At 35.8% G+C, this 25445-nt stretch overlaps 3 protein-coding genes and 1 long non-coding RNA gene across 6 annotated transcripts; 2 read left to right on the forward strand and 2 right to left on the reverse strand.

Moving 5' to 3' along the window:
• The first annotated feature begins 1940 nt into the window (after nt 1–1940).
• Nucleotides 1941–7707, forward strand: pus3 (pseudouridylate synthase 3). 3 transcript variants are annotated; one of them, XM_056249378.1, is made up of 7 exons: nt 1941–2030; nt 2343–2766; nt 3697–3968; nt 5359–5542; nt 6390–6499; nt 7020–7198; nt 7322–7706. In XM_056249378.1, the coding sequence occupies exons 2-7, from the start codon at nt 2362–2364 to the stop codon at nt 7585–7587; spliced, it is 1416 nt and encodes a 471-aa protein (XP_056105353.1). In that variant the 5' UTR covers nt 1941–2030; nt 2343–2361; the 3' UTR covers nt 7588–7706. The 3 variants fall into 3 exon arrangements, with proteins under 3 accessions (XP_056105353.1, XP_056105351.1, XP_056105352.1); XM_056249376.1 differs by having other exon boundaries at nt 1975–2030; nt 2362–2766; nt 7322–7707; XM_056249377.1 differs by lacking the exon at nt 1941–2030 and adding an exon at nt 2082–2165.
• Nucleotides 7708–9315: 1608 nt separating this feature from the next.
• Nucleotides 9316–10652, reverse strand: si:ch211-40k21.9 (THAP domain-containing protein). The gene is made up of 2 exons (XM_056249426.1): nt 10519–10652; nt 9316–10036 (listed from the first exon to the last, which is right to left on the reverse strand). The coding sequence occupies exons 1-2, from the start codon at nt 10581–10583 to the stop codon at nt 9316–9318; spliced, it is 786 nt and encodes a 261-aa protein (XP_056105401.1). The 5' UTR covers nt 10584–10652.
• Nucleotides 10653–12670: 2018 nt separating this feature from the next.
• Nucleotides 12671–24512, forward strand: grnb (granulin b). The gene is made up of 16 exons (XM_056249379.1): nt 12671–12766; nt 13748–13829; nt 14330–14473; nt 16477–16599; nt 16694–16792; nt 16888–17038; nt 19125–19160; nt 19299–19390; nt 19507–19645; nt 19781–19878; nt 20004–20240; nt 20638–20880; nt 21319–21591; nt 22411–22659; nt 23054–23290; nt 24391–24512. Exons 2-16 carry the CDS (start codon nt 13827–13829, stop codon nt 24502–24504), a joined length of 2238 nt encoding a protein of 745 aa, XP_056105354.1. The 5' UTR covers nt 12671–12766; nt 13748–13826; the 3' UTR covers nt 24505–24512.
• Nucleotides 24479–25031, reverse strand: LOC130084160 (uncharacterized). The gene is made up of 2 exons (XR_008806899.1): nt 24596–25031; nt 24479–24526 (listed from the first exon to the last, which is right to left on the reverse strand). It is a non-coding gene; the product is annotated as an uncharacterized LOC130084160 (long non-coding RNA).
• Between the last annotated feature and the right edge of the window lie 414 nt (nt 25032–25445).

The following is a 25445-nucleotide window of genomic DNA, read 5'->3' on the forward strand; positions in this document are numbered from 1 at the left end:
AGATCTTGCATCATCACTACTTGGCAATAAGTGCTGTACTCCTTCACGGACTTCCTTAATCATTCCAGCCACCATTTCCTTTATTTCTCCTTTTAACTGCAAAAAGACCTCCTGTTTAATCTCCTCCACCAATTTTGTTGTATCAGGGGCTGGTTTTAACTGCACTGTTGCAGCTACTGCTTGCCTTACCTCCCCAAATTCCTCTGCTCGCAGGATTGCTTCTTGTTTAACTTCTACAAAAGAACTATCAGGAGCTGCCCTGACCATACCCCGTAGTTCCCTACGCAATCCTGCATCACAGAGTCCCAAAATAAATTGGTCACGTAAAACATTACCCATAATGGTGCCATCGCCCCTATTCTCCAACCGATTACTCAATTCTTGAAGTGCCAAGGCAAACTGCCTAACATTCTCATCTGTCCTCTGTTTGCGAGTAAAAAATTGGGCACGAAGGGTTGCAAGGGGGACAATATCTCCATAAATGCTTTTCAAAAATGACAATATCTGATCAGCTGTCGTACGCTGTGCTGTTGGCAAGGCCAACACTTCCCTCTTTGCTTCCCCATCAAGATTACTTATTACAGCAGAGACCTTTTGCACCTCAGAAAAAGGGTATATATTGAACGTTGATGTCTGCATATTATACCAATCCTGAAAATTATTCCCCTGTGCAATTTGATCTCCATTAAATTTTTGACACCAAGGTGTCCCCATCATCATTGGAAACATAAACATATTTGCATTTGTTGCTTGATTCTGAGCCATATCCGGTGAACCATCTACTCTCTGCTGCCCCTCACTTGATGTAGAAGGTAACTGCACTGATGGTTGTGCAGTTGACATTTTCCTGGTTATTGCCCACAGTCCAGACTGCCAAAACTACGCCAAGTTGTAACCACCCCAACTCGTAATAAGGGTGATTTACAGGTTCTCTACTGGACCAATAATTTTCTGTGGCTCAATAACCAAGGAAAACTCACGTGCACAATGCATTAGATATAAATATAACAATTTTATTTTTAGACAATCGTGGGGTTAAAACCCAAGGGGGGGATAACAGGTTAATGCAAAGACAGGAGCAATTCTAATCATGTATTTGTAATGAATGCTAACATTTAATCAATAAACTTAGCGAAGAATAAAGCATCAACAAACAGGACAATATATTCAGCACGGGTCTCAAAGGTTGTTAAATACATGCATTAAATCAATTCATGTGATAACCAAGCATGCATAATTTCATTGCACTGCAACCCTCAAAGTCATATAAATCACGTAAATACCACACCAATAAATACACACCAAGTATCAGGACATCCCATCAATACCACTCACGCTAAATACATAGCCGTCGTCAATATACAGTATAAAAGGCATGTGGAAGATAACAACCTGCTCTCCTACCCCCTTACTCACACACACGCTCACTTTACACACAAATGGCGCCGGGGGACCAATAGTTGCACACATAAATTAGGGCCTCCCCGGCGAAAAAACACAATACCAACACAGACATCAACCGCAATCAAATGAGAGTGTACTGCTGGCTTCCTTACCCGCTACCGGACGTGGGTTCCCGCATTCAAGGAAATCAACGGCGGCCGCCAAACTTAAGAGGGGAAAACCCCAGCACAATATCCCTCCCAGTCGCTATTCGCACGCGTCTATCTCCAACCCACGTCCCGGCACGGTAGCCTCGGCGAGGAACTCAGCAGCAGCCACAGAAAAACCCCCCCAGCACAACAACAAATACATCATACCTTTATAACTTTGATTCCTGATTGCTAATGCACCACAGGTGTTTCTCTTCCCCGGCACATCATGAGTAAAACACTGTGGACGCTAATAGCGTTGCCACTCCCCTTATTTGGGATGCGCAGCTTACAAGTGCATTCAAGTCAGTGTATGTGTGCCAGACTTTTATTTTGAAGGGTGGCTTGACGGAAGTCAATGCAGTGCACCGTCCTGTGTGTAAAAGTTACTGTTCAGAATTTGTTATTTCGCTATTTTCGTGAAACTTCATGAAGGATGTGAGTATAATTAAATCTTCTTTTTTTTTTTGTAGTTTTATAAACTATATATTTATAAAAATATTAGGAAGCCCAGAAAGTTGATAGGAAGGAAGCACGTGGAGATTTGCACATTAAACACCTCCTCTAGGTCTCGTTTGATTCTACTGAAGCATCTGTTTGAGAACTGCACTGATGACGATATGTGAAGCTCACTGTGAATTATTTCACAAATCTCTGATTATTGTTAACATAAGCAAGAACTGCATTCACATACATGCACACATTATAGTGAAAAGCTGTTATATGAGCTCTCTGTTATGTATTTCACAGATCTGTGTTTATTGTAAAGATGTCAGAAGAGGTCTTGCTGGCTCGTGTGAAGGCTTTGGAAGAGGAGGTGGGGAGACTGAAAGCTCAGCTGAAAGTAGAGAGAGATGGAGCTGGGACAGAGGAGAGAACTGAAGCATCAGACAGCTTCAAACATCAGAAAGGTGAAGAGAACAGATCCAAACAGAAGAAACGAGGAGCAGAAAGGCCCTTTGACTTCTCTGCCCACCCTCGCAGACATGTGGCACTGAGGCTGGCATATCTCGGCTGGCAATATCAGGGCTTCGCTGTCCAAGAAAACACAGACAACACCGTTGAAGCCCGGCTTTTTGAGGCCCTGCTGAAGACTAAACTGATCCAGGACAGACAGACCTCCAACTATCATCGCTGCGGCCGCACAGATAAAGGAGTCAGTGCTTTCTCTCAGGTACTGTGATCTGCTTTTACTGAATTTTGTAATAGCAACTTAGTTATGATATTCAATTTCATCATGTTTTCATATTTTCCAGGGTTCCTACAATCGTGGAAAATAGAGATTAAACAATAATGTATTATACAGCTGATACAATATAATTTCCATGTGTCTGATAACCAATATAATAACCAACTAAAAGCATAACATGAATAATACAATTATTATAAATTATTATTTTATAATTTTATTAATTAGTTTTATTATTAAACATTACATTTATGCTTTTTTTCTGATCTGAACAGATCTGTAGTGTCATGAATTCTTGATATTTTCTCCAAGTTATATATCTAACTAATTTATATATATTTCTGTAAACTGTGTCTGATAACATTATATTTAGATATTTATAACCAATTTTGTATATATATATATATAATATTATATATATTTATTATTTAATTAGATTATAACAAGAATAATGATATATATATATATATATATATATATATATATATATATATATATATATATATATATATATATATATATATATAATATATATATATATATGTATGTATATTAGTGCTGTCAAATTCATTAATCACGATTAATCGCATCTAACATAAAAATGTGTGTTTATATTAAATATGTGTGTATATATATATATATTAGTAAACTTATGGATTCTTGATATTGACGATTTCTGACAGTCTCTGATAATTTATATTCAGAACCAATTTTTATATTATTTAATTTTGACGCAATAATAACAATGAAAAATAAACATTCAATTATAACAACTAAAAGCATAACATGAATTGCAAATATCTTAAAAAAATTATTATTATTTATGCCATTACATTTGTTTTTGTGATCTTTATAATAAATATATTTTCATATTTTGTAAAGTCATGGATTCCTGATATTGATGGTCTTCTCCAGGTTATATCCATTGATCTGCGCTCCACGCAGTACAGAGGAGGTTTAGGTGTGACTGTCCCGGCTGACGTGGAGGTCAAAGGCAAGGCTTCTGCAGAAGAATTACCCTATGTGAAGATCCTAAATCGAGTCCTGCCACAGGACATCAGGATACTGCAATGGGCCCCTGTAGAAAGCGGCTTCAGTGCTCGCTTCGACTGCCAGTCCAGAACATACAGATACTACTTTCCTCGTGGAGACTTGGATGTGGAACGCATGGCAGAGGCTGCTAAACGGTCAGTAGATGAAAACTTCAACACTATAACCGTATCTACTCTGAGTCTGCTTAACGAATATTATGTACAGTCACTCAACTTAAAAGGTTAGTTCACCCAAAAATGAAAATGATGTCATTAATGACTCGCCCTCATGTCGTTCCAAGCCCGTCAGACCTCCGTTCATCTTCGGAACACAGTTTAAGATATTTTAGATTTAGTCCGAGAGCTTTCTGTCCCTCCATTGAAAATGTGTGTACGGTATACTGTCCTTGTCCAGAAAGGAAATAAAGACATCATCAAAGTAGTCCATGTGACATCAGTGAGTTAGTTAGAATGTTTTGAAGCACCGAAAATACATTTTGGTCCAAAAATAACAAAAACTAGGACTTTATTCAGCATTGTATTGTCTTCCGGTTCTGTTGTGGATCCGCGTTCAGTGGCGCCGCTGACGTAAGACGCTGCTGATGTGTGTCTGGTGTGTCCGTGTATTCGGGTTCAAATAAATATGGCTGGGCAAAAAAATGCAAGTCTTCCTCTGTGTCGAAATCCTTAGACATGTTTGCGAAGATTGTTTAGTTTCCAGCGTGCGTCTCCTTCAGACTGTAAACGAAGCTCGGGCGCACCAGACACACGTCAGCAGCGTCTTACGTCAGCAGCGGCACTGAACGCGGATCCGCAACAGAACCCGAATACACACACACACACACACACCAGACACACGTCAGCAGCGTCTTACGTCAGCAGCGGCACTGAACGCGGATCCACAACAGAACCAGAATACACATACACACACACCAGACACACGTCAGCAGCGTCTTACGTCAGCGGCGGCACTGAACGCGGATCCACAACAGAACCAGAATACACATACACACACACCAGACACACGTCAGCAGCGTCTTACGTCAGCAGCGGCACTGAACGCGGATCCACAACAGAACCGGAAGACAATACAATGCTGAATAAAGATTTTGTTATTTTTGGACCAAAATGTATTTTCAATGCTTCAAAACACTCTAACTAACCCACTGATGTCACATGGACAACTTTGATGATGTCTTTATTTCCTTTCTGGACAAGGACAGTATACCGTACATACATTTTCAATGGAGGGACAGAAAGCTCTCGGACTAAATCTAAAATATCTTAAACTGTGTTCTGAAGATGAACGGAGGTCTTACAGGCTTGGGACGACATGAGGGTGAGTCATTAATGACATCATTTTCATTTTTGGGTGAACTAACCCTTTAATTTAAACATTTGATTAAATAAAATAATGCCTCTGAATTGATGAAAAATACACCATGTCTTTATTCTGGAGTTGTTTGAGCTGCTGTTAATTTGATTGACACTGTGTTCAGGAGCTCGGTCACAATGGCTTCTTCTTTGTGTTTCCCTGGCCATGCAGATATGAGGGAACACATGACTTCAGGAACCTGTGTAAGATGGATGTTGGTAATGGAGTCTTGCAGTTCCAAAGGACCATCTTGTCTGCCACGGTCCAGCCAGCCCAACTCAACCCCACCTGTCCTGACGACCCCCACCAACTCTACGTCTTCCAGGTCAAAGGTCTTGCTTTCCTCTATCACCAGGTAAGGATCCCGCCGTATACTGGAGGCCTTCGACGCTAAAGCAGTGGTTCTTAAAAACAGGCTTTCAAACAAGCTTTAGAAGAAGCTAAATGACTAAAAAAATCAAGATCATTTTAATTCAACCCCTCAACAACTGTTTCCAAAAGTTACCTCATTTTAAAAGTGTGATTCCTGTCCTGAAAACAGTGTTATTTTAGTATCATTGAGATACAACTATAGTATTATTAATAGTTTGAAATGGTTTCCCATTTTCATTTTTTTGAAAAAGTTTTAGTCATTATTATTTTTTTTATATTTTTTTTTTACTGTCTATATTTTTATTTAAGTTTTATTTAGTTGTAGTTATTTTAGTACATCAAGTTAAACTAAATGAAAATTAAATTTCTTTGGCAGTTAGCTGAAAGTATTTAAGTATTTTATAAAGTCTGGAAGAGTCACGTAAATTCATTGTTAAAAAGAGTAGGAACCCTGAAGAGTACTCAGCTCCTGAAACTAATTAATTACATCTATTTTAATTATAATTATGTTATGGTATTTTTATCATTATTTACTGAAAGTAGGAGTGCCCATAGATTAAAATAAGTTTAAAAAGCAAAACTAGGGATGGGGGTCTTCAAATGTTGTTGCGTACATTGGAGGACCTTGAAGTCAAAAAAGTTGATCTAAATTTGTTGAAATGACCTCTTTATTATGTAGTAGTTAATACACTTGTAGAAACCATCTCCACCAGTTAAAGAGCTTTGTTTTTGTTTTAAAAAGATAGTATGCAGTGTCCTCTGCAGTGTTCAGTTGTAGCAGTAGCTAGTATCCCATTCTGATCATAACAAACTGATCTTTGCTTTTGCAGGTTCGCTGCATGATGGCTTTGCTGCTGCTGATTGGACAGAAACTCGAAGCTCCAGAAATCATTGATCAGCTGATGGATGTGGAGAAAAACCCAAGGAAACCTCAATACAGGTGAGTTTTATTTCAACATTTCCATAGCTAAACCTGGATCCCATATGAAGTTACTTATTGCTTTTCCACTGTCATCTCTTGGCTTAGACCAGCATGAACTGGATTTTTTATGATGCTTAAATTTCAGACCTGTAGGAATTTTAGTTTTCATGACTCTAAATTAGTAATTCTTTTTTTTTTTTTTTTATGGAATATGCAATATTTATATAAACGATTTATCTGTGCATATAATTTTTTCAAAAATCTTATACTCTCGTAATCTTGAATTAAAATAACTTCCCCTCCCTCTTGCAGCGACTTCTCTTCTCTGATGATGTGTTTACTGGCGTAAGGGCGGGGCAACCTGTCGCTCACATGAGATTGACCAATAGCAAGCCAGAACCGTATAATCCATTGCCCATGGACAAAAACATTGCCCGCCCTACATTTATTCTTGTTCAGAAGCCGTTCCACTCGAAATAGGAAAGAAAAGACTATCGCACGACTTCCGTTTCATGCCGACTTTTCCTCTGTTCTGTAGTATGGCGGTGGATTACCCTTTGGTTCTCTATGACTGCCACTTCGAGGGTGTAAATTGGAGGAATGAAACGGAGGAGGAGAACCACGTCCTGAACTCACTGCACCAACACTGGGTTCAGAATGCAGTCAAGACGCAGGTTCTGCTCGGCATGATCCAAGGCCTTCAGAACACAACCACAGGTGTGCGTTCATATTGAAACTGTTGATGTGTGGAGTGATATACTAACACACTGCCTGCTATTTATCTTAAAATGAGCTTGTGAAATCATTATGAAAAGTAATGTTTCTGTTGTTGTGTTTTAGAGATGACTTCTCTGCAGTGTTGGCTCATGGAGGGGTCCAGGCAGAAGAAGTACCAGCCTCTTCTGGAGCGGCCGCGCTGCCAGAGTTTGGAGTCCAGGATCCAGCACTTTGTAAAGAGGGGAAGACTGGAGCAAGAAGAAGGAGAGAACGGGGAGGAGACAACCGTTTTCAGGGGGAAAAAATCAAAACATTCCCATCTGACGAACACAAACCAACTCCAGGAGCAGAACCACAGAGCAAAAACTGAGGAGAACTTACAGTTATGAACCTTTGTTTTCTGCTTTGGCTTTTAGTGTGTACAGAATGATTTGAAGGCAAAACAGAAACATGTTTCTTATTTTTTTTCTTTCCCCCTAATATTCTACCTGCCCAAAAATAAGGCTTTTATTAAAGGATTGCTCCATGTGTTCTGATCATGTGTGGATTTGAATTTGAAAATGAGACTATGTCCCTCATTTATACACGACATCAGGGTGGAGATGTGGCTTTAACGCTAGAAAGTCACCAATTACTGTCTCTATTTTGTCTTTGACTCATAGACATTAAATCCATGTGGTTGATTTATTAATGCCACATGCTGACCCAGAATATGTTGCTTTAAAAAAAAAAAGTAAATATGTAACTGTCAACAAAATCAGTTCAACGAAATGATATGATGCTAATCGAAATATGTTTAATTATCATATAAATTATTCTTAAATATCTTACTATTAATGCAGTTCCAAAAAGCTTTTGAATCTCTAAGATAATTTGCTTACACTTTACAATAAGGTCTCACTTGTTAACAATATTTAATGCATTATCTAACATGGACTTAAATTGAGCAATATCATTTTTAGAGGATTTATGAATGTAAAAATACAATAGTTTATTGTTTGTTCATGTTGACAACACATTAATCACAACTATCAATTACAACTTTTTTTTTTTGCTAATTTGCTAATACTACATTTTTAAAACTTTAGATTACATGTTGGAAGGAACATTAATAAATTCTGTTGAAGTATTGTTCATGTTAACTCATTTAGTTAACTAAAGAGACTAATGTAAAGTTACATATGATTTTCCTACAGATATATTGATGCAAATGATGCCAACAGCCTGGAAAACTAATCTAATTACCATGTTAATTTTTATTTTATTAATTTTTTTTATAATTATGTTTATTGCATTTTCTTAAAATACAAATATAACAAGACATCAACCCCCCAGAAAAAAAAGCTCTGATTTTTATATAAAACAGGACCATACCATAATAATGCATCAGAAAGACAGAGGGCAATACTGCATCAGAAAGACAGAGGGCAATCATGATGTTGAATATTTATTAAGAAAATTACAAACTATTATATAAAAAGGGATGTAGAACATAGGAAGCTTCAAACGAATCATGTAATAATTACATTTCAACATCCCTGAGAAAAGGAGTGTCATTTGTGCTGGTTCTTGCATTTCTCCCATGCCGCCTAATAAGGGGCTATTCTTTATGCATTCTTCTGAGATCTCTTCATCCTCCTGACCGAACCAACTTCTCAGGTCATTTCCCCCAGCATTCTTGACCAATGTGTCTGTTGCATACCAGTGGTAATGATTGGAAGAACGCAGGCAGAACAAAACACAACCTCCTCATTCAAAGGCAAGTCACTGAGTCCAAGGCTCTTGTTTTACAGCTCGTGACTCTTCAGTTTCGGAGCCCGCGATCTAGATCCTTTCAGCTGTGAAGACATTCATTTTCAAGACAAAATATTTATATTTCCTCTGATATAAAATTTTTAGCATGCAAATTACAGGAATAGTTCACACAAAATGAAAATGCTTCATGCTGTTCTTTAGAACATAGTGAATGTCATCTTGTCACTGCATGAAAAGGCATTTTTTTTATGTTCCATGGAAGAAAAAGCCATATGGTTTTGATCTGAGGGTGAGTAAATGACAGATTTGTTTTGTGACAGTGTGAAAAAAAAAAAAAACATGGCAAAAAAAATGATATATACTTACAATGTGCTTTGCCTAAGGGTAGCATACTTTTGTTTTGTCTCTGAGGTTTTTTTCGATTTCAACTCTGAAATGACTGAGGACAGAGAAGTCACTTTTCTTTTTAGCCTTCGAATCGTGGCGTTCTTCAATTTTATTTTTTTCCTGCAGGCCGCAATCTTGCCCAGGACCAAGTTCAAACTGTGCTTCAGCTTCTTTGCAGATTCGTTCTCTTGCATTTCTGCCGTTGTTTCGGTGTCATCTATGGAACTACAAGCTTTGTTTGAAGACCAAGAACGGTAGCAGTGATCATGTCTAACTGCAATGACACATATTTCAGTGGGGTAAATCACTGGCGTCACACTGGTTTCGGCCATGTCCTGATCCGAAGCATCTTCCTCCTCTTTCACAAACTCATCTAAAATGACCTCCTCTTCCACATACCTTCTCTTGGGATCCATTTTGAGACTGTATGTATGAAATTCATGATTTTCATAATTTTCCACATTCCTTCGCCTTCTATATAATTTGGTGCACCATGCCATCTTAAAGGAGTCAGGGAAGAAAAATTTGGTGGGGACAGCCGTTTTCTTAAGGCACACTTGACCTTTATTGTTCTTGAAGAAACAGCTGTCTTCAAAGTGGTGGGAACATATGCGAGAAGATGGAGATGGCTTGAAATGGTCACGTCTGATGTTCACCATCCACCGCTGCAGCCGATCTTTGTCACCTAATGGGAAACTGTAAAATTAATGGATAGATGGATTAGAGAATAGGAGAGATAGTCAAATATGATTTTAAAAGAATATGAGCTCACATATAGTCTTTGTTCAATAGGAGCAGATAAAAGCCATATCATAATAGTAGTAGTATTCTTGGAAGACACAAATAAATAACTTTTTGTATTAAAACAGAAAAGGGATTGGAACTGGGATTCATTTTTGATGAACTATTATTTTATCATCAAAACACTTTTTATAAGATTTTAAGAACCTACTGAAATAATATTTCTCTTTTTTTGCATATGTGAGTTATTAAATGGGCTTCTTTTTCAAAAAATAATCAACATACACAAAATATGAACGTCTATTATTCATGACTAGACAAATAATTCTTAATATTTCTACATATAAAGTGCACGCGATTGATCTACAGACAAACACAGTTTTGACAATGTGACTGGACGGTTAAATTAGACGAAATAAATTAAATAACCAACCGACCGATGAAAACTTATACTGGACCCTGGTGAGGAACGATTAGTACAATTCAAAGCTGCACACGACATGTTTAAATGTCAAACAACACTAGCAACACATCATCATAGCACATCATGACAACAACACAACTTCTGTTTTTCCTTCAGCGGCGGCGCGCAAACGTAAGCAGCGCGTTACTGCCACCTACTGTTAGTATATATGCTGTTTTATAGAATATACAGTCTATCTATGGATATATCATCTCAACTTTAAATCTCTTTATGTTGGTGGGGTGGAATATATAACCTCGACATTTTTTGACAGGTTCTGTGAGTCATATAAGAGCGATATTTACTACATGATGTTGCTGTACGTTTTGGATGGTTGAAACAAAAAGGCTGTTCGTGCATTTAATATTATTTGCATTTTATTTATATTATTATAATTGATGTGAAAATTTTCGAATATATTTATTAGTTATATATTCATATTAGATATATTTTTATACTTTGTTTTGTTACGTTTTTTTATTATATTATATTTTAATGCTTTGTGTATATTGTTTGCATAATGTAAATTATATTGTCATTGTAAACTAAACGAACAGGGGGCTGTTCCATAAACCAAGATTAGAGTATAAGCCAGGCTTATTTCGGTTAGTCAGGCTTATTTTTGGTAGATTCGGTTTCATAAATCAAACTTAAAAAAGTTCAAACTCAGTTACCCTGGCAACTTATGCTGGGAAATTAGCCTGGTCCAGGGCAGGCTAACAGGCGTTTTAAAGTTGTCCGTTTAGGACATGTCTCGGTTATCAGAGAATTCTTTCTCTACACTGTCTCTTATATATATATATATACAGTATATATATATATATTTACTTTATTATGTCTTTCAATTCAAACACATTTAACACAATTATACAAATGGACAGTTCCTTTAAAGACATCATATTTTCTCCCAATAAATATTCCTTATTTTTCCTTCTACTTTTCTTTTCTTTTGTGATAATACCAACACATACATATAAATAAAACAATAAATAAATATTAATAAAAATATAACATTCACATATCAAACTCTTATAATGAATGACACATAATTCCTAATAGTTATTCAAGTAATATTATTTAAATATCAAATATTCAATATTAAATAAGTAAATAAATAAAATAACAAATAACTAAAAATAAAAGGGAAGGTTACATAAAAATGTAGTTAATGTAGGCCAATATATATTCCTTTATTTTATGGAATATTCTTTGATTTTAGAGTTGCACATATCTTTTCAAAATGTATACATTTGTTCTTAATTTAATGTTATCCTCTGCATAATGTACTTTAGAAACTAAATCTAACCACTCATTTAAAACTGGGGATTCTTGCTTTCTCAAAAAAAAATTATTGCATTAAAAGCTGTAATTCTCAGCATTCTAAATAAGTATATATCATCTTTATAAAGTAGCATAGGTCCTATACCATAAAATATATTTTGTATCTTTATATAATTAGTTTCTTAAAAAAAATCTTCCCTGAATTAGGCTACTTCTGTTCAATTTCTTTATTTTATTAGAAGTATAAAATATATGAGTGTAATGAGCTAAAAGTTCACTGCAACTTATCCAACATCCTAAAGAGAAATTATTATAATTAGAAGATATTTCTAGTGTTATAAAATATCGCATATTAATTTTCCAAGCAAAATGTATATTTTAGTCAGAATTATTGCGCTCCTATTTGGCGCGCATGCGCGCAGCAGCGCTCTTTCAATATGAAGATTAGCAGCAAAATGGCTACATTTGCACGACTTTCTAACATTTACAGATGGAGAATATAACTGTAAAATGTCATTTTTGCACTTGGCTTTGCAATACGCTGTTTGATGGTGGATCGATTTGATCCACGATCGACCTCTAGGGCTGCTTCAGAAACGCGTGCACACGCAATTATCTAGACTAGATATAAACCTGGATCAAATTAGTGAGATTGCGTGAACTTCAATTACCTTTTATGGAACCACTTTAGCCCCAACTTATTTGTTAGGCTCATTCAAGTCCGGTTTTGGAGTTTAATCCCCGCTTTTCTAAGCTTCATTTATGGAACAGCCCCCAGGTTAATATGGTTCATGAAAGACAAACAAGCCTGACTCACTGTGTCATGTGACACTCAGTCACGTGATGGACAAATAAACTCAAACTCGGCTGAGAACAGCGGTATATCCTCTTCACAGCGTCCAGTTTTACGGTGATTTTTCCACTGGCCTCGTGAAAATACGGTACGGTAAGCTCTTTATACTTAAGACATCTTGTTTTTTTTAATAAATCAAGTCTTTGTTTAGGGTTTATTCCGGCCGAGCTCACGCGCTTCCGTTGGAAACAAAAAGAAACAACCTTACATTGCAACAGGATTTTAGAATTATGCGTTTTTAATTACTGATTTAGTGCGTCTCAAAGACCGGTTTTAAACCTATACTAACTGGTTAACTGATACAAATTGAAGCTTTGGTGGATATGCATTTGATAGTTTATCTAAATTAAAAATAAATATGGTCAATTAGTGTAGTTTGTTAACCGAAGCCACGAAGTGATTTAAAGTGATGCTATATTAAAGGGATAGTTCACCCAAAAATGGGTTCATGTTGTTCCAAACCTGAACATGTTGTTTGCTGAACACAAAATATATTTTGAAGAATACATGTAACTAAACCGTTGATGGACCCCATTGACTTGAAAAAGTACTATGGAAGTCAATGGGGCCCATCAACTGTTTGGTTACCTGTATCCTTCAAAATATTATTTGTGTTCAGCAAAACAACTATTTTGTTTGGAACAACTTGAGGGTAAGTAAATGATGACAGAATTTCATTTTTGGGTGAACTATCCCTTTAAGACAGTGCTCATATAATGTGATCAATGGTCTGAGATGAGATTATCTGCTAAAAAAAAAACCTAGGATAAGCATAAGTTTGCAAACACTTTTGTTCTCGGTGTCTTTGAAATCTGTAGTCCAGTAAGTATCAGAGTAATATACTCATGTATCCTGGAATTGATAATATATATATATATATGTATGTGTGTGTGTGTGTGTAATGCAGTTTTTACATGGGTCATACACCACAATGATTATAAACACTAAAACTAAATTACTAAGGAATTGATCTCTTTATCGTAATCAATTCCTGTTGAAACACCTGTGTGACAAACCCCTGTATGAATGTACTTGCTTTAGTTATGCATTTTTATGTTTTGTGTTACAGCGCAAGAAAGTTGTTCATGGTTTTGCATCTGAACATTTGAAGAGCATTAGTTTTGGGGGTCAGCACAGTCACACACACAATGGTGAGTATTTTTGTTGTAGCCTAGTTTTCTTAATATTTCTTATATTGTGATCTAAAGCTCTATTATCACTGCTACTATAAATAAAAGATGAAATCAAACTGAGCTTTTTCCATTTTGAAACAATATAGTCTTTTTTAAATGAGTCTAAAGTCTGCTGAAGCGATTTTACATCAACCAGACATGACCTGGTAATGTCATGAGACCGGCAGCAGTGTGTTTGTCATTGTTGTGTTGCTCAATAAATGTACACATTGGGAAATGCACGTCTTTAAGACACTCTTTCTCAAATGTTGCGATGTTTGTCGGTCAACTGACTTAAGACATTCAGACATGTGAAATGCTTTAAATAAATGAAATAAAAAGTCACTTTCCCCGTTCATTCATCAATGATCCTCATGTATCAGAACTTTCATAATAAATATAGTGTCATAATAAAAACTGTTTTACAGTAAACACAGAATCAAATAATGTTCAGTTCATGGCCATTTCCTGTCTTTCAGGTGCGTGTGAGTGTCGTAGCGTTACTATGTGTGTGTCTGAACGTGTGTGTCGCTCTGATTTGTCCTGATGGAGGGATGTGTGAAGATGGAAACACCTGCTGTCAAACACCATCAGGAGGATATGGCTGTTGTCCGCTACCCAACGTAAGAGAGGCTTTTAGTTAAATGTGTTTTTGGGAGTTACTCTACTGTTTAAAAGTTTGGGGTTGGTAGGATTTTCTTTTAAATGTAAATTAAGTTTCTTATGCTCAACAAGGCTGCATTTATTTGATCATAAATACAGTAAAAACGTTAATGAAATGTTATTATAATTTAAAATATTTTTTTCTATTTGAATATATTTAAAATTCAAGCAAATATGAGTATTTGAGTTAATACATAAAATTAAGTCCTGTAATAGCAAAGCTGAATTTTCAGCAGCCCACCTTCTAACGTATCCTACTGTTCAAAAGATTTTTTAATGTTGTAAGACTGGAAGAACTGGTTGATGGAATCAACCTCACCACAGGTCTATAAGACAAAGGACCTTGCTTGCACATTAACAGTTGAACATCTCACACACACACACACACACACCCCGCACCCCCCTTCCTCTGAGTACCTTATCTACATTTCCTCTCTCTCTCAGTCAGTAACACTAAAAACTCACACAAGAATATATATGGTTTAATGTGAATGATAATCATTGAGTATTGTGCTTAGTATCTTTTAAACTGTCACAGGGTGAGTGGTACAAATGGCTCATTTCCAAATAAGTAAAACAAAAGGAAATAAGGTTTTTAGGAATAACTGGCACACAAAGGAATGTCTCTAGGCACTCCCAAAGGTGTAAATTCATGAATGCTAATTTCCACTGTTCTTAGCAGATGGTCAACTTCTACCCCCAGTAATGGTGGGGGAATACAGTAAATTTCCACTAAACTCAAGTTTTACATATCAAATAAGGTCTGGCTATATAAGGAAAATGCAACGAGAGCTCAGGGCTCTTTCTGTATTTCAGATAGCCCGTGAGGTTAGCTCATGTAGTTCTTAAATGTTGGGTTTGCATCTATTTCTCTTATCCTAGAGCATTTGATGTTTTGTATTGATGATCTTTGAACTGATTGTGAAATTGGCATAATACTTTTACCTGACACAATAAATTGTTATATTTGATTATTCTAACAGACTTTGATGTTATTTTCATTGGAGTTAAAAGGAATAGTCAAACATTAACGTATATTTAATGATGCACAGATATCATTGAAAAACCTTTTCATTTTATGGAGTCGGATGAAACGAGTTAATACATAAGATACAATGTATTGCATTTAATTAAAAATCCCTTTGCCATGGGAAGAGACGGAACACGCGTGAGACCTTCACCACTAATTTGAATTCCGCTATTGGATCGATTTAGACGGCCTTACAATGTTTATGAAAAAAGTCTTATGTTCACCAAAGTTGCATTTGAGTAAAAACAATTTAAAATGTAAAATAACAGATTTCTATTGTAATATATTTTAAAATGTAATTTATTCCTGTGATCAAAGCTGAATTTTCAGCATCATTACTCCAGTCTTCAGTGTCACATGATCCTTCAGAAATTATTCTAATATGAAAAAATTTCTGATTATTATCAATGATGTAAACAGTTATGTTGCTTCATATTTTTGTGGAAACTGTGATACTTTTTCTTATCAGGATACTTTGATGACTAGAAAGTTCAAAAGAACACCATTTTTTCATATAAATATTTTGTAACGTTATAAATGTCTTAATGCATCTTTGCTAGATAAAAGTATATATTTTTTTGATAAGTGAAAATATGACTGAATCCAAGCTTTTGAACAGAATAATTAACACTCCTACTAAAGTGAATTTCTTTTCATTCTTTTAGTGTTTAAGACATTTGTTAATGATTTACTTTGTTCCCTTATTTAATGTGTGCTTTATTAAAAGGAAATTTCAGCCAAAAAAAATAACATTGTGTCATCATGTTCTCACCCTTATGTTGTTGCAGTCTTGTGACTTTCTTTCTCAATACAAACGTTACTTTTGTGTTCCACAGTAGATATCATTTTTTTTCTTTGTTAACTATTCCAACACCAGTTACCAATAAATACACATAAATTTCAAATGACTCTTATTTGTATGTGTGTTTGCAGGCAGAGTGCTGCTCCGATCACTTGCATTGCTGTTACCAGGGCACTCTGTGTGACTTGGAACACTCTAAGTGTGTGAATAAGACACACGTTTTAAACTGGGTGGAAAGAGTCGCCACGAAGCAGGTAGGCCTAATGCACACACACCTGCACAGCCACAATTCAGATAAGAGTGAGTAAATACTCAGCATTGAAATGGGTCTCTCTTTTCTATTGCTAGAAAGCAGTAGTTTGTCCAGATGAGAAGTCTGAGTGTCCTGATGACACCACTTGCTGCCAGATGCCTGATGGGAGCTGGGGCTGCTGTCCTATGAAAAATGTATAGCACCTGTTTGATCATATTTCTATTCTGGAATGCGGTTACATGTATATGGTAATGTTTACATTTGTCTTTCTTTCCTCGTGTGTGTTTAGGCCGTGTGCTGTGAAGATAAGCAACACTGCTGTCCTCAGGGAACCATATGTGACCTTGAGCATTCAAAGTGTGTGTCGGCCACCTATGGACCCTCCCCCTTCTGGATGAAATTCGCTGCTTCTCGTAGGAAACCATCTGAGAAAAAAGCAGGTATGACAGAGGGAAATATGACATGGAATATGTTTTACTTCATTTGGCATTTAATTGCATTATGCTTTTACTTGTATTATGTCATCCATTATACAGGAATTTAAAGGGGGGGTGAAACACTCAGTTTCACTCAATCTCATGTTAATCTTGAGTACCTATAGAGTAGTATTGCATCCTTCATATCTCCAAAAAGTCTTTAGTTTTATTATATTTATAAAAGAAAGATAGGCTGTACCGAGTCTTTCCTGAAAAACCCGAGCGGGTGGAGGCTTGCCGTGTGGGCGGAGCTAAATAATCACGACACGAGCGCGCGAAGCTTTTGCGTTGAGAGCGTCTGGAAGCTGTGAGTGACATCCGAAAATAAACCATGGCTAACAATCAGATAGTAATCCCATGCAGAACAAGGATCTAAACAATACTAAGGGCTCGTTCATACAGAACGCGCTTTTGCTCACAAAAACGTGAGATGGGCAGTGAAATGGGTGAAAACCATAAGGTCTCGAGTGTTTTTTTAAAAAATAGAAATGATTTGAACTTGAGCGCAGTGTTTTTAGAACACCATGTCATGCGCGAGTTTTATAACATTTGTGTGTTGTAAACAGACAGACTCGTGGTTTATGAGGACATGATTTATTTTTACAATAAACAAACTGACACCTACAGTGGCCAGCTAAACAAATTTATTTAAACACACACACACACACACACACACACACAAACACACACACACACACACACACACACCATACATCGCATGCTCCATAGATATACATTAACTGTATGTGATCATGTTGTTTATTTGCTGTGCTTACACGCCGATAGTTAACAATTCACAGACATTTGAAGCAGTTTTACTCACCGCCTGCGGTTCCAATGCACGACTGTGAACCTTTATCGTTGGGACTGCTCCATCTTTAAGTATTAGGCGATCTGCAAATCCGGCGTTGAACTGGGCCTGGTTTATAAAACTATTACCGTCGAAATAAAGAGAACAAACAAAAACACTTGCACAACTCCGTTGCTGCTCTGGAAAAACAAAATCCATCCACAGGTCCCTTAACGCTGGGTTCTTTGGAAATTTGTGCAGTGTTGTCTTGCCCTGGCAACCAAAAACACACTTTTTTGGTGCCATTTTTTTAATTGCAGCGCAGCCGACCGAGTCCAGCGCTCTGATGGGCATAGGCGTACTCTCGCTACAGATGCGCGCGCGCCCTTCCGGGAGAAGTGCCCTTAAGACCCGTATAAGTAAATTCCGGCCACTCTGACGTCACACACGCCCGTATTCGAAAAAAACTTTCCGAAACTTGTGACAACCCGGAAGGAGTATTTTTGGAACAGAATTACTCCATCAAACTTACAACTTCATTTTTTAAACTTTGTCCATGTTTAGCATGGGAATCCAACTCTTTAACAGTGTAAAAAACTCACTATGCATGAAACAGCATTTCACCCCCCCTTTAAGATGTAAACCACTGTTCAAAAGTTTGGGGTCGTAAGATTTTTTTCAGTCTCTTATGCTCCCTTAAGGCTGCATTTATTTGATAACAATACAGTAAAAGCAGTATTCCTGTGATCAAAGTAAAATTCTCAGCATCATTACTCCAGTCTTCAGTGTCACATGATCCTTCAGAAATCATTATAATATGCTGATTTTCGGCTCAAGAAACATTTATTATTATTATTATTATTATAGTTTTTGCTGCTTAATATATTTTGTGTAAACCATAATACAAATTTTCAGGATTATTTGAAGGTAGAAAGTTAAAAAAAGAACAGCATTTATTTGAAATCTTTTGTAACATTATAACTGTCTTTACTGTGTCTTTCGGAGAATTAATGCATCACTGCTAATTTACTTAATTCTTAAAAAAAAAAAAATCATACTGACCCAAGCTTTTGAACGTTAGTTCTGTGTAATGTACTGTAATTTAAAGTTCTTATTGGATATGCACATTTTATGTCTTGTTCACTGGGGCATACAAATATATAAAAGTTGTTTTAAGGAACTAGTAGAATATCTTTAAGTTTGCTTGTCAGTTTCACACCTGTTTATGAGTGTTTTTATATTGTATTCCTGTTACTGCAGTTGATCCGCCTGCAGACTTCAGTGATATCAGAGATGGTAAGACTAACTCTGGCACCTGCAGGTTTTTTTTATATACAAGCACTATTTTATGTATTATTTATTTCTATTCATTATTCATCAAGTGTCTTTGTTAGAAATTACACCTCAGGCTTCTGTGTGTGTTTATGTGGGCAGTGATCTGTCCAGATAGGATTTCCACATGTCCAGAGAATACAACGTGCTGTGAACAGGAGACCGGTGGCTACGGATGCTGCCCGATGCCAAAGGTGCCTCATGTTTGTCCTAATGTATAATTAAATGTATTTTATGGTTACCCTATGGATTGCATGTATTTTACTCAACGTAAGCTTGAATTAACAAATGTAAATGTGTTTTACTGTAGGCTGTGTGTTGTTCTGATCATTTGCACTGCTGCCCAGAGGGCACAACATGTGACCTTGTCCATAGTATGTGTCTGTCAGCCAATGGCGTTACTGAAATGGCCACTAAGATCCCGGCAGTCACTGCCCTGAAGGCTAGAGGTGAAATTTTATCTTTGTGCAATGAAAAGTTTTTCAGTTTGTGTTTGTGAGTGTGGTGAAATGTAAAATTGTGCTTACTTGGATCAATATAGAATATGCATCAATCCATCTATTTATCGCTCTTTCTGTCTTCAGAGAAACCAGTTCCCTGTAATGAAACAGTAGCGTGTGCTAGCGGAACCACCTGCTGTAAGACAGAAGGCGGCACCTGGGCCTGCTGTCCTTTACCAAAGGTATTCGGCACTGCAGAAAGTTGGAGTGTCAAATTTACCATTTTTATTGCTTCAAAATATTGCAACAAACAGTTTCAAGTAATGCGAAGGCAGTCTATGATGTCTTTGTGTCTTCTGACCTCCAGGCAGTGTGTTGTGAGGACCATGCCCACTGCTGTCCAAAAGACACAGTGTGTAACCTCCCAGAGGGCACCTGTGATGACCCTGCTGACCTTTCAGTGTCTGTACCCTGGGTGACAAAGGTCCCTACCTTTACAATAGCTCCATCCAATCAGAAATGTGACGAGACCTCTTCGTGCCCGGATGATTCCACCTGCTGCAAACTCCCAACTGGAAAATGGGGGTGCTGCCCAATGCCAATGGTACTTTTCTCCTTTTCTAATTTTAAAATCTGAAGATTATATATACACGTGTGTGTGTGTGTGTGTATATATGTATAACACTACAAAATAATTAGAAGTAAAATCAATTAAAATATAAAATGTTATATGTGTATTTTATATATATATACGTATGTGTATTATATATTATAATACACATATTGTATAAAATGTATTTATATTTTATTTATTTTAAAATAAATATAATGTAAACATATAAATTCAATTAAAATAATAGATGATAAATAAAATGACAAATAAATATAAATTAAAAGGAAAATAAATAAAAATATAAAATGCATATATTTATTTAAATTATAAACCGCATTTATTTAAATAAATATTTATTCATTTTACATTAATTTACCTAAACTTCTAGGCAGTGTGTTGTGAGGACCATCTCCACTGTTGTCCCCACGATACTGTGTGTAATCTGGCCGCCAGCTCTTGTGACAGTGCCAACGATCAGGGTCTCCGTTTCTCTGTGCCTTTGGTGAAGAAGATCGATGCAGTGACCCTGCCATCGCAGAACCAAAACTGTGACGAGACATCGCTGTGTCCAACTGGGACGACCTGCTGTAGCCTAACCTCAGGGGCATGGGCCTGCTGTCCTATGCCACAGGTAAACACACATTTAGCAACAAGAGTTTAGGCCTAAAGCTCTAAAGCACAGGTGTACACACATGCTTGCACTTGTAATGACATATAATGCTGTCTAGGCTGCTTACTATGTTGTGTTAATTATGACAGCATTGCATGCATCCTTTACAGAGAATGCAATTCCATAATGCTTTATGAATAAATGTACATATTTCATGTGTACACTGAATATAAAGTATAGTATAGATAAAAAATATTTTTTATAAAATTAATAGCATCACATTAAATATAATGCATATCAATCTTTTAACATTATATTTATTTGTAATAAATTTCACAGATTTAAATGTTAAATTGAAAGAAATATTTATGTGCTATTTGTTTTTATGCTTATTCTTACACCAAACTCTATTGGAATCTCTATTAAATTTCTGCCAATGTGGATAATTTAATATTGTAGGCCGTGTGCTGTGCCGATCAGGAGCACTGCTGTCCACAGGGATACAAGTGTGACTTGGCTCAAAATACCTGTGTACGTCCTGGCCTTCCCAGCATGCCCTGGTTCAGGAAGGAGTCTGCACTGAGCGTGAGCCAGCAGTCTGATGATAATACTCCAGAACCGGCAGATCCAGTGGACAGACACATGTGTGACGCTCACACCAGCTGTCCAAGAGACGACACCTGCTGCTTTATGGGTAATCTCGGCAAGTGGGGCTGCTGTCCACTGCCTAAGGTTAGATATGCTATATTAATCCATTCACTTATTCACTATTTAATACAATGTAAATGCCACATGTGAGCCTTAAATGACCATAAATGAGTCAACTCAGCTACAAATAGATAATTCACACATATAGTATATAGCAGTAGATAAAGTATGTTCAAATAGCTTAAAATGTATATTTTCAAATATGTGCAATAAATACATGCACATACATCTATACTGTGGTAGATTATTGATGACATAGAAGGATATGTGTGCCGTTTTGGGTCGGTGTGGTCATTGTTCTCATATAGACACTATATAAATAGACTATAATATTTATTCATTTTAGTTATTTAAAAAAATTGTTTATTTAATCATTTACTTTTTATTTAATTTGAGTTATTTTATAGTTGTTAGTCATTTTGATTTATTTTTCATTGTTTATTTGTTTATTTTTGTTTGTTTTATTTAATTTGTTAACATTTATTTTATATCTATGTAATTTGTATATATAGTTGTCATTTATTTGGTAGTTTTATTTAAAATTTTAGTCATTTGTATTTTTTATTTCATTTATTTTATTTTATTTTAGTAATTTAATTTCTTTAATAGTTATTAGTTATTTTGTTTGTGTATTTATTTTACTTTGATTAAAATGCAAAATAATGTTTAATTTTAAGATAACTGCTGACAAACGTGCAACATAATGAAACTTACTAGAATTTTTTTATTGTTGCCTATTTTGCACTGTTTTCCATACAAACCAATTGCATTCTGTATATAGTACTCCATTATGAATGTAGTGAAGGAATTCATTCTCACACTATATCATCTCCTCTTTTTAAGGCGGTGTGTTGTAAGGACGGAGATCACTGTTGCCCTAGCGGCTACACGTGTAACGAGAAGAAAACGTCCTGCATTAAAGCCGACCATGAGATCCCCTGGTACACAAAACAAGAGGCCAGGGTCACAAAGGGGTCAGAGGTGTTGCCCGGACACAAAGATGTGAAGTGCGATTCAACGACGAGCTGTGCGTCTGGTTCTACCTGTTGTAAATTATCCACAGGGCAGTGGGGATGTTGTCCTCTTGTCAAGGTAAGTCTTTTTGGCCCGGTTTACACCAGGTATTAAGATGCGTTTTGCTCGATCCGATCACAAGTGGACGACTCTAAATACAGGTGTAAACAGGGACTAAAACATTTTGAGATTTACCACTTTACACCACTTCCAGAGGTAGTCAAAAATGCATTGCTTTCGTAGTGTAAACGCTCATGCGGTCGAATGTGTTTGAACACCCACAAAAGAACTCTCCGCCTACTGATCTAATGCGTGAACATTATGGGAATGTTTTTCCATCTGACTTTGAATTTAGTTTCGAGTACTCTGAGCACCACAGGGTTTGTTTTCATGTGTTTTGCATTCTTCTGATGTTCTTTATGCGGGTGTGTTTGTGTGCTCTTCACTGATTGGGTGTATTGTCTCTCTGCAGGCTGTGTGCTGTGAGGACCACGAGCACTGCTGCCCACAGGGCTACACCTGCAACCTCGAATTTGGAACCTGCGTTAAACCTTCCGACGCGCGCAGTGTTGCTCTGACACTATTACAAACACACACCAACGCACATTTAGAAGAGGAGGTGTTGTGTGACGAATCAACGCGCTGCTCAGAGACACAGACCTGCTGTAGACTATCAGACTCCACATGGGCTTGCTGTCCATATAAAGAGGTATGAATCCCAATGATTGTTTTTCTTTAATGTCTAATATTATTAATGCTGTTTGCTAAAAGAAGCATCACTATCACTGTTACTTTAATATATTTTTGTTTACTGAAATAAATGTTTATTTAGCAATTAACTGTTTTTATTTGTATTTTATTCAAAAAAAATTTTTACGTTTACAGAAATTTAATTTATTTATTGTTATTTGTTAATTTTGCATTTATTTGTTTACTTATTTTGTTTGACATTTATTTGTTGTTTATTTATACTTTATTTATTTGGTTATTAATTATTATTTATTATTTTTTTAATTTTTTTATTTATTGATTAAAAAAATATTTATGTAATTCATTTGCTTTCCCAAATTTTATTTCAGTATTAATTTTAATATTTATATATACATAAAACATTTTTTATTGTTTACTGCAATTTGTTTTAATTATTTTTGTCTTTACTAAACCAAATTTGGTAAAGACAAAAATAATTCAATAAAACAAATAAACAAATGTATGTATATATAAATATTAAAACTCAAATTAATACTGAAATAAAATTTGGGAAAGCAAATAAATTGCATAAATAAAATAAATTAACAAATTTCAGTAAACACAATAAATGATGATAACCAAATAAAATTATTTAATTGTGTATTGTTTACCGAAATTGATATGTTTATTTATATTTTTGTTGGTTAATTTTTTATTTATTTATTTTATTCAGTTATTTATATTGTGGGGGTGGTTGAGTAGAGATTCCCTGATATGATTGTAAAGCGCTTTGGGTATACAGTAGTACATATGAAAAGCGCTATATAAATGCCTGCCTTCATTCATTCATATTTTATTCAGTTATATATATATATATATATATATATATTTGCTAGTTTTTTTTTGCATGTATTTGTTGTTTTTGTTTTTTATTTGTTTTTTATTTTGTTTGTTTGAAATGTATTTGATTTATTCATATTTTATCAATTTGTTTATTTATTTTTATTTATTGTGTTTACTGAAATTTGCATGCATGCATAAAGTAAAATCAGCACTACTGATAGCTATCTTAACTAAAGTATGCAAACATTTGACAGATGTTTCTCTCTCTTTTTGTAGGCAGTGTGCTGTAAAGACATGAAGCACTGTTGCCCTATGGGATACAAATGTGACTCGGAAGTGCAAAGTTGCACTAAACCATCCACAGCCACGTGGTGGGATAATTCTCTTTAAGTGAAAAACACATAAACTGACACTGGATAGCACACACACACACACACACACACACACACACACACACACACACACACACACACACACACACACACACACACACACACGTACTCGCATGTTGCATAAAGCATTGCTTTCTAAGATGCCCTCTTTAGACAAGGGACTATGGATCATGTTTTTTCTTTAATATTTAGTTTTTACCAGAATAAAAACATACCAAGCCTTATGCTTAAGCAGGATATAGACTTTTTATTCTTTGATTTAAATCCATTTTTAAGGGAACAACAAAACTGACAACAAAACCAATGCACATTTTCAATGTTATTATTTCACTTTCAAGCCTCAAGTTCTGCATATTTCCCATTTCCTTAAGATATCAGAGTGGCTGTAGAAGTGATTTTACAAGACGTTAGAAATAATTAGTGGCATATAAGCCAAGTAAATGATAACTTACTTAAAGTCAATCGTGTGCGTTGTTTGAGGATGTTGATTTTATGCAATTTAAATTGTATTGCTGATTACCACACGATCTAAGAACAGATATGACCGTGAAGTGAGAAAAGTTACTGAGAATCTAAACCGAATGTATCAGCAGTGAACTAAACCTAAAACTAAAGTTCCAATGCATCAACCACAAAAGAAACCTCACAGTGATTTTAATCTGTAAAATGTGTTCCAGAATTGCAACTGCAGTTGGGACGTGATAAGAATGGATGTCGCCAAGCATTTAACCCTATATTTTACTTAGAGGCTGTTACATGCTAGGGTTAACTCAACTTTGTCAAGGAGAATTATCAGCTTTTTACATTGTAGGTTTCTTTTCAAATGTTCCAAGTTGTCCGTGTGGATTTTTAAAAGTTTTACAAATGCTTGAAATTGTTTATTCAAATGCAAGTGTCATTCTCAACATTTCACTATAGCTAATTTTGAGATTTGTCTTT

Source organism: Rhinichthys klamathensis, unplaced genomic scaffold (genome assembly GCF_029890125.1).
Source record: "Rhinichthys klamathensis goyatoka isolate OS25496 unplaced genomic scaffold, OSU_Roscu_1.1 h1tg000059l_1, whole genome shotgun sequence".
NCBI lineage: Eukaryota > Metazoa > Chordata > Actinopteri > Cypriniformes > Leuciscidae > Rhinichthys > Rhinichthys klamathensis.

What these genes read in the sequence shown, in the direction of transcription:
- pus3 (XM_056249376.1), top strand. An exon ending in ATGGCAGAGGCTGCTAAACG is followed by an intron (nt 3,969 to 5,358) that starts GTCAGTAGATGA and finishes CTGGCCATGCAG; the next exon opens with ATATGAGGGAACACATGACT. An exon ending in CCTTCAGAACACAACCACAG is followed by an intron (nt 7,199 to 7,321) that starts GTGTGCGTTCAT and finishes GTTGTGTTTTAG; the next exon opens with AGATGACTTCTCTGCAGTGT.
- si:ch211-40k21.9 (XM_056249426.1), bottom strand. Translation starts at nt 10,583, where the DNA reads ATGTCGTGTGCAGCTTTGAATTGTACTAATCGTTCCTCACCAGGGTCC. An exon ending in TCCAGTATAAGTTTTCATCG is followed by an intron (nt 10,037 to 10,518) that starts GTCGGTTGGTTA and finishes TTAATTTTACAG; the next exon opens with TTTCCCATTAGGTGACAAAG.
- grnb (XM_056249379.1), top strand. An exon ending in GCTGTTGTCCGCTACCCAAC is followed by an intron (nt 14,474 to 16,476) that starts GTAAGAGAGGCT and finishes GTGTGTTTGCAG; the next exon opens with GCAGAGTGCTGCTCCGATCA. An exon ending in CACTGCCCTGAAGGCTAGAG is followed by an intron (nt 19,646 to 19,780) that starts GTGAAATTTTAT and finishes TTCTGTCTTCAG; the next exon opens with AGAAACCAGTTCCCTGTAAT.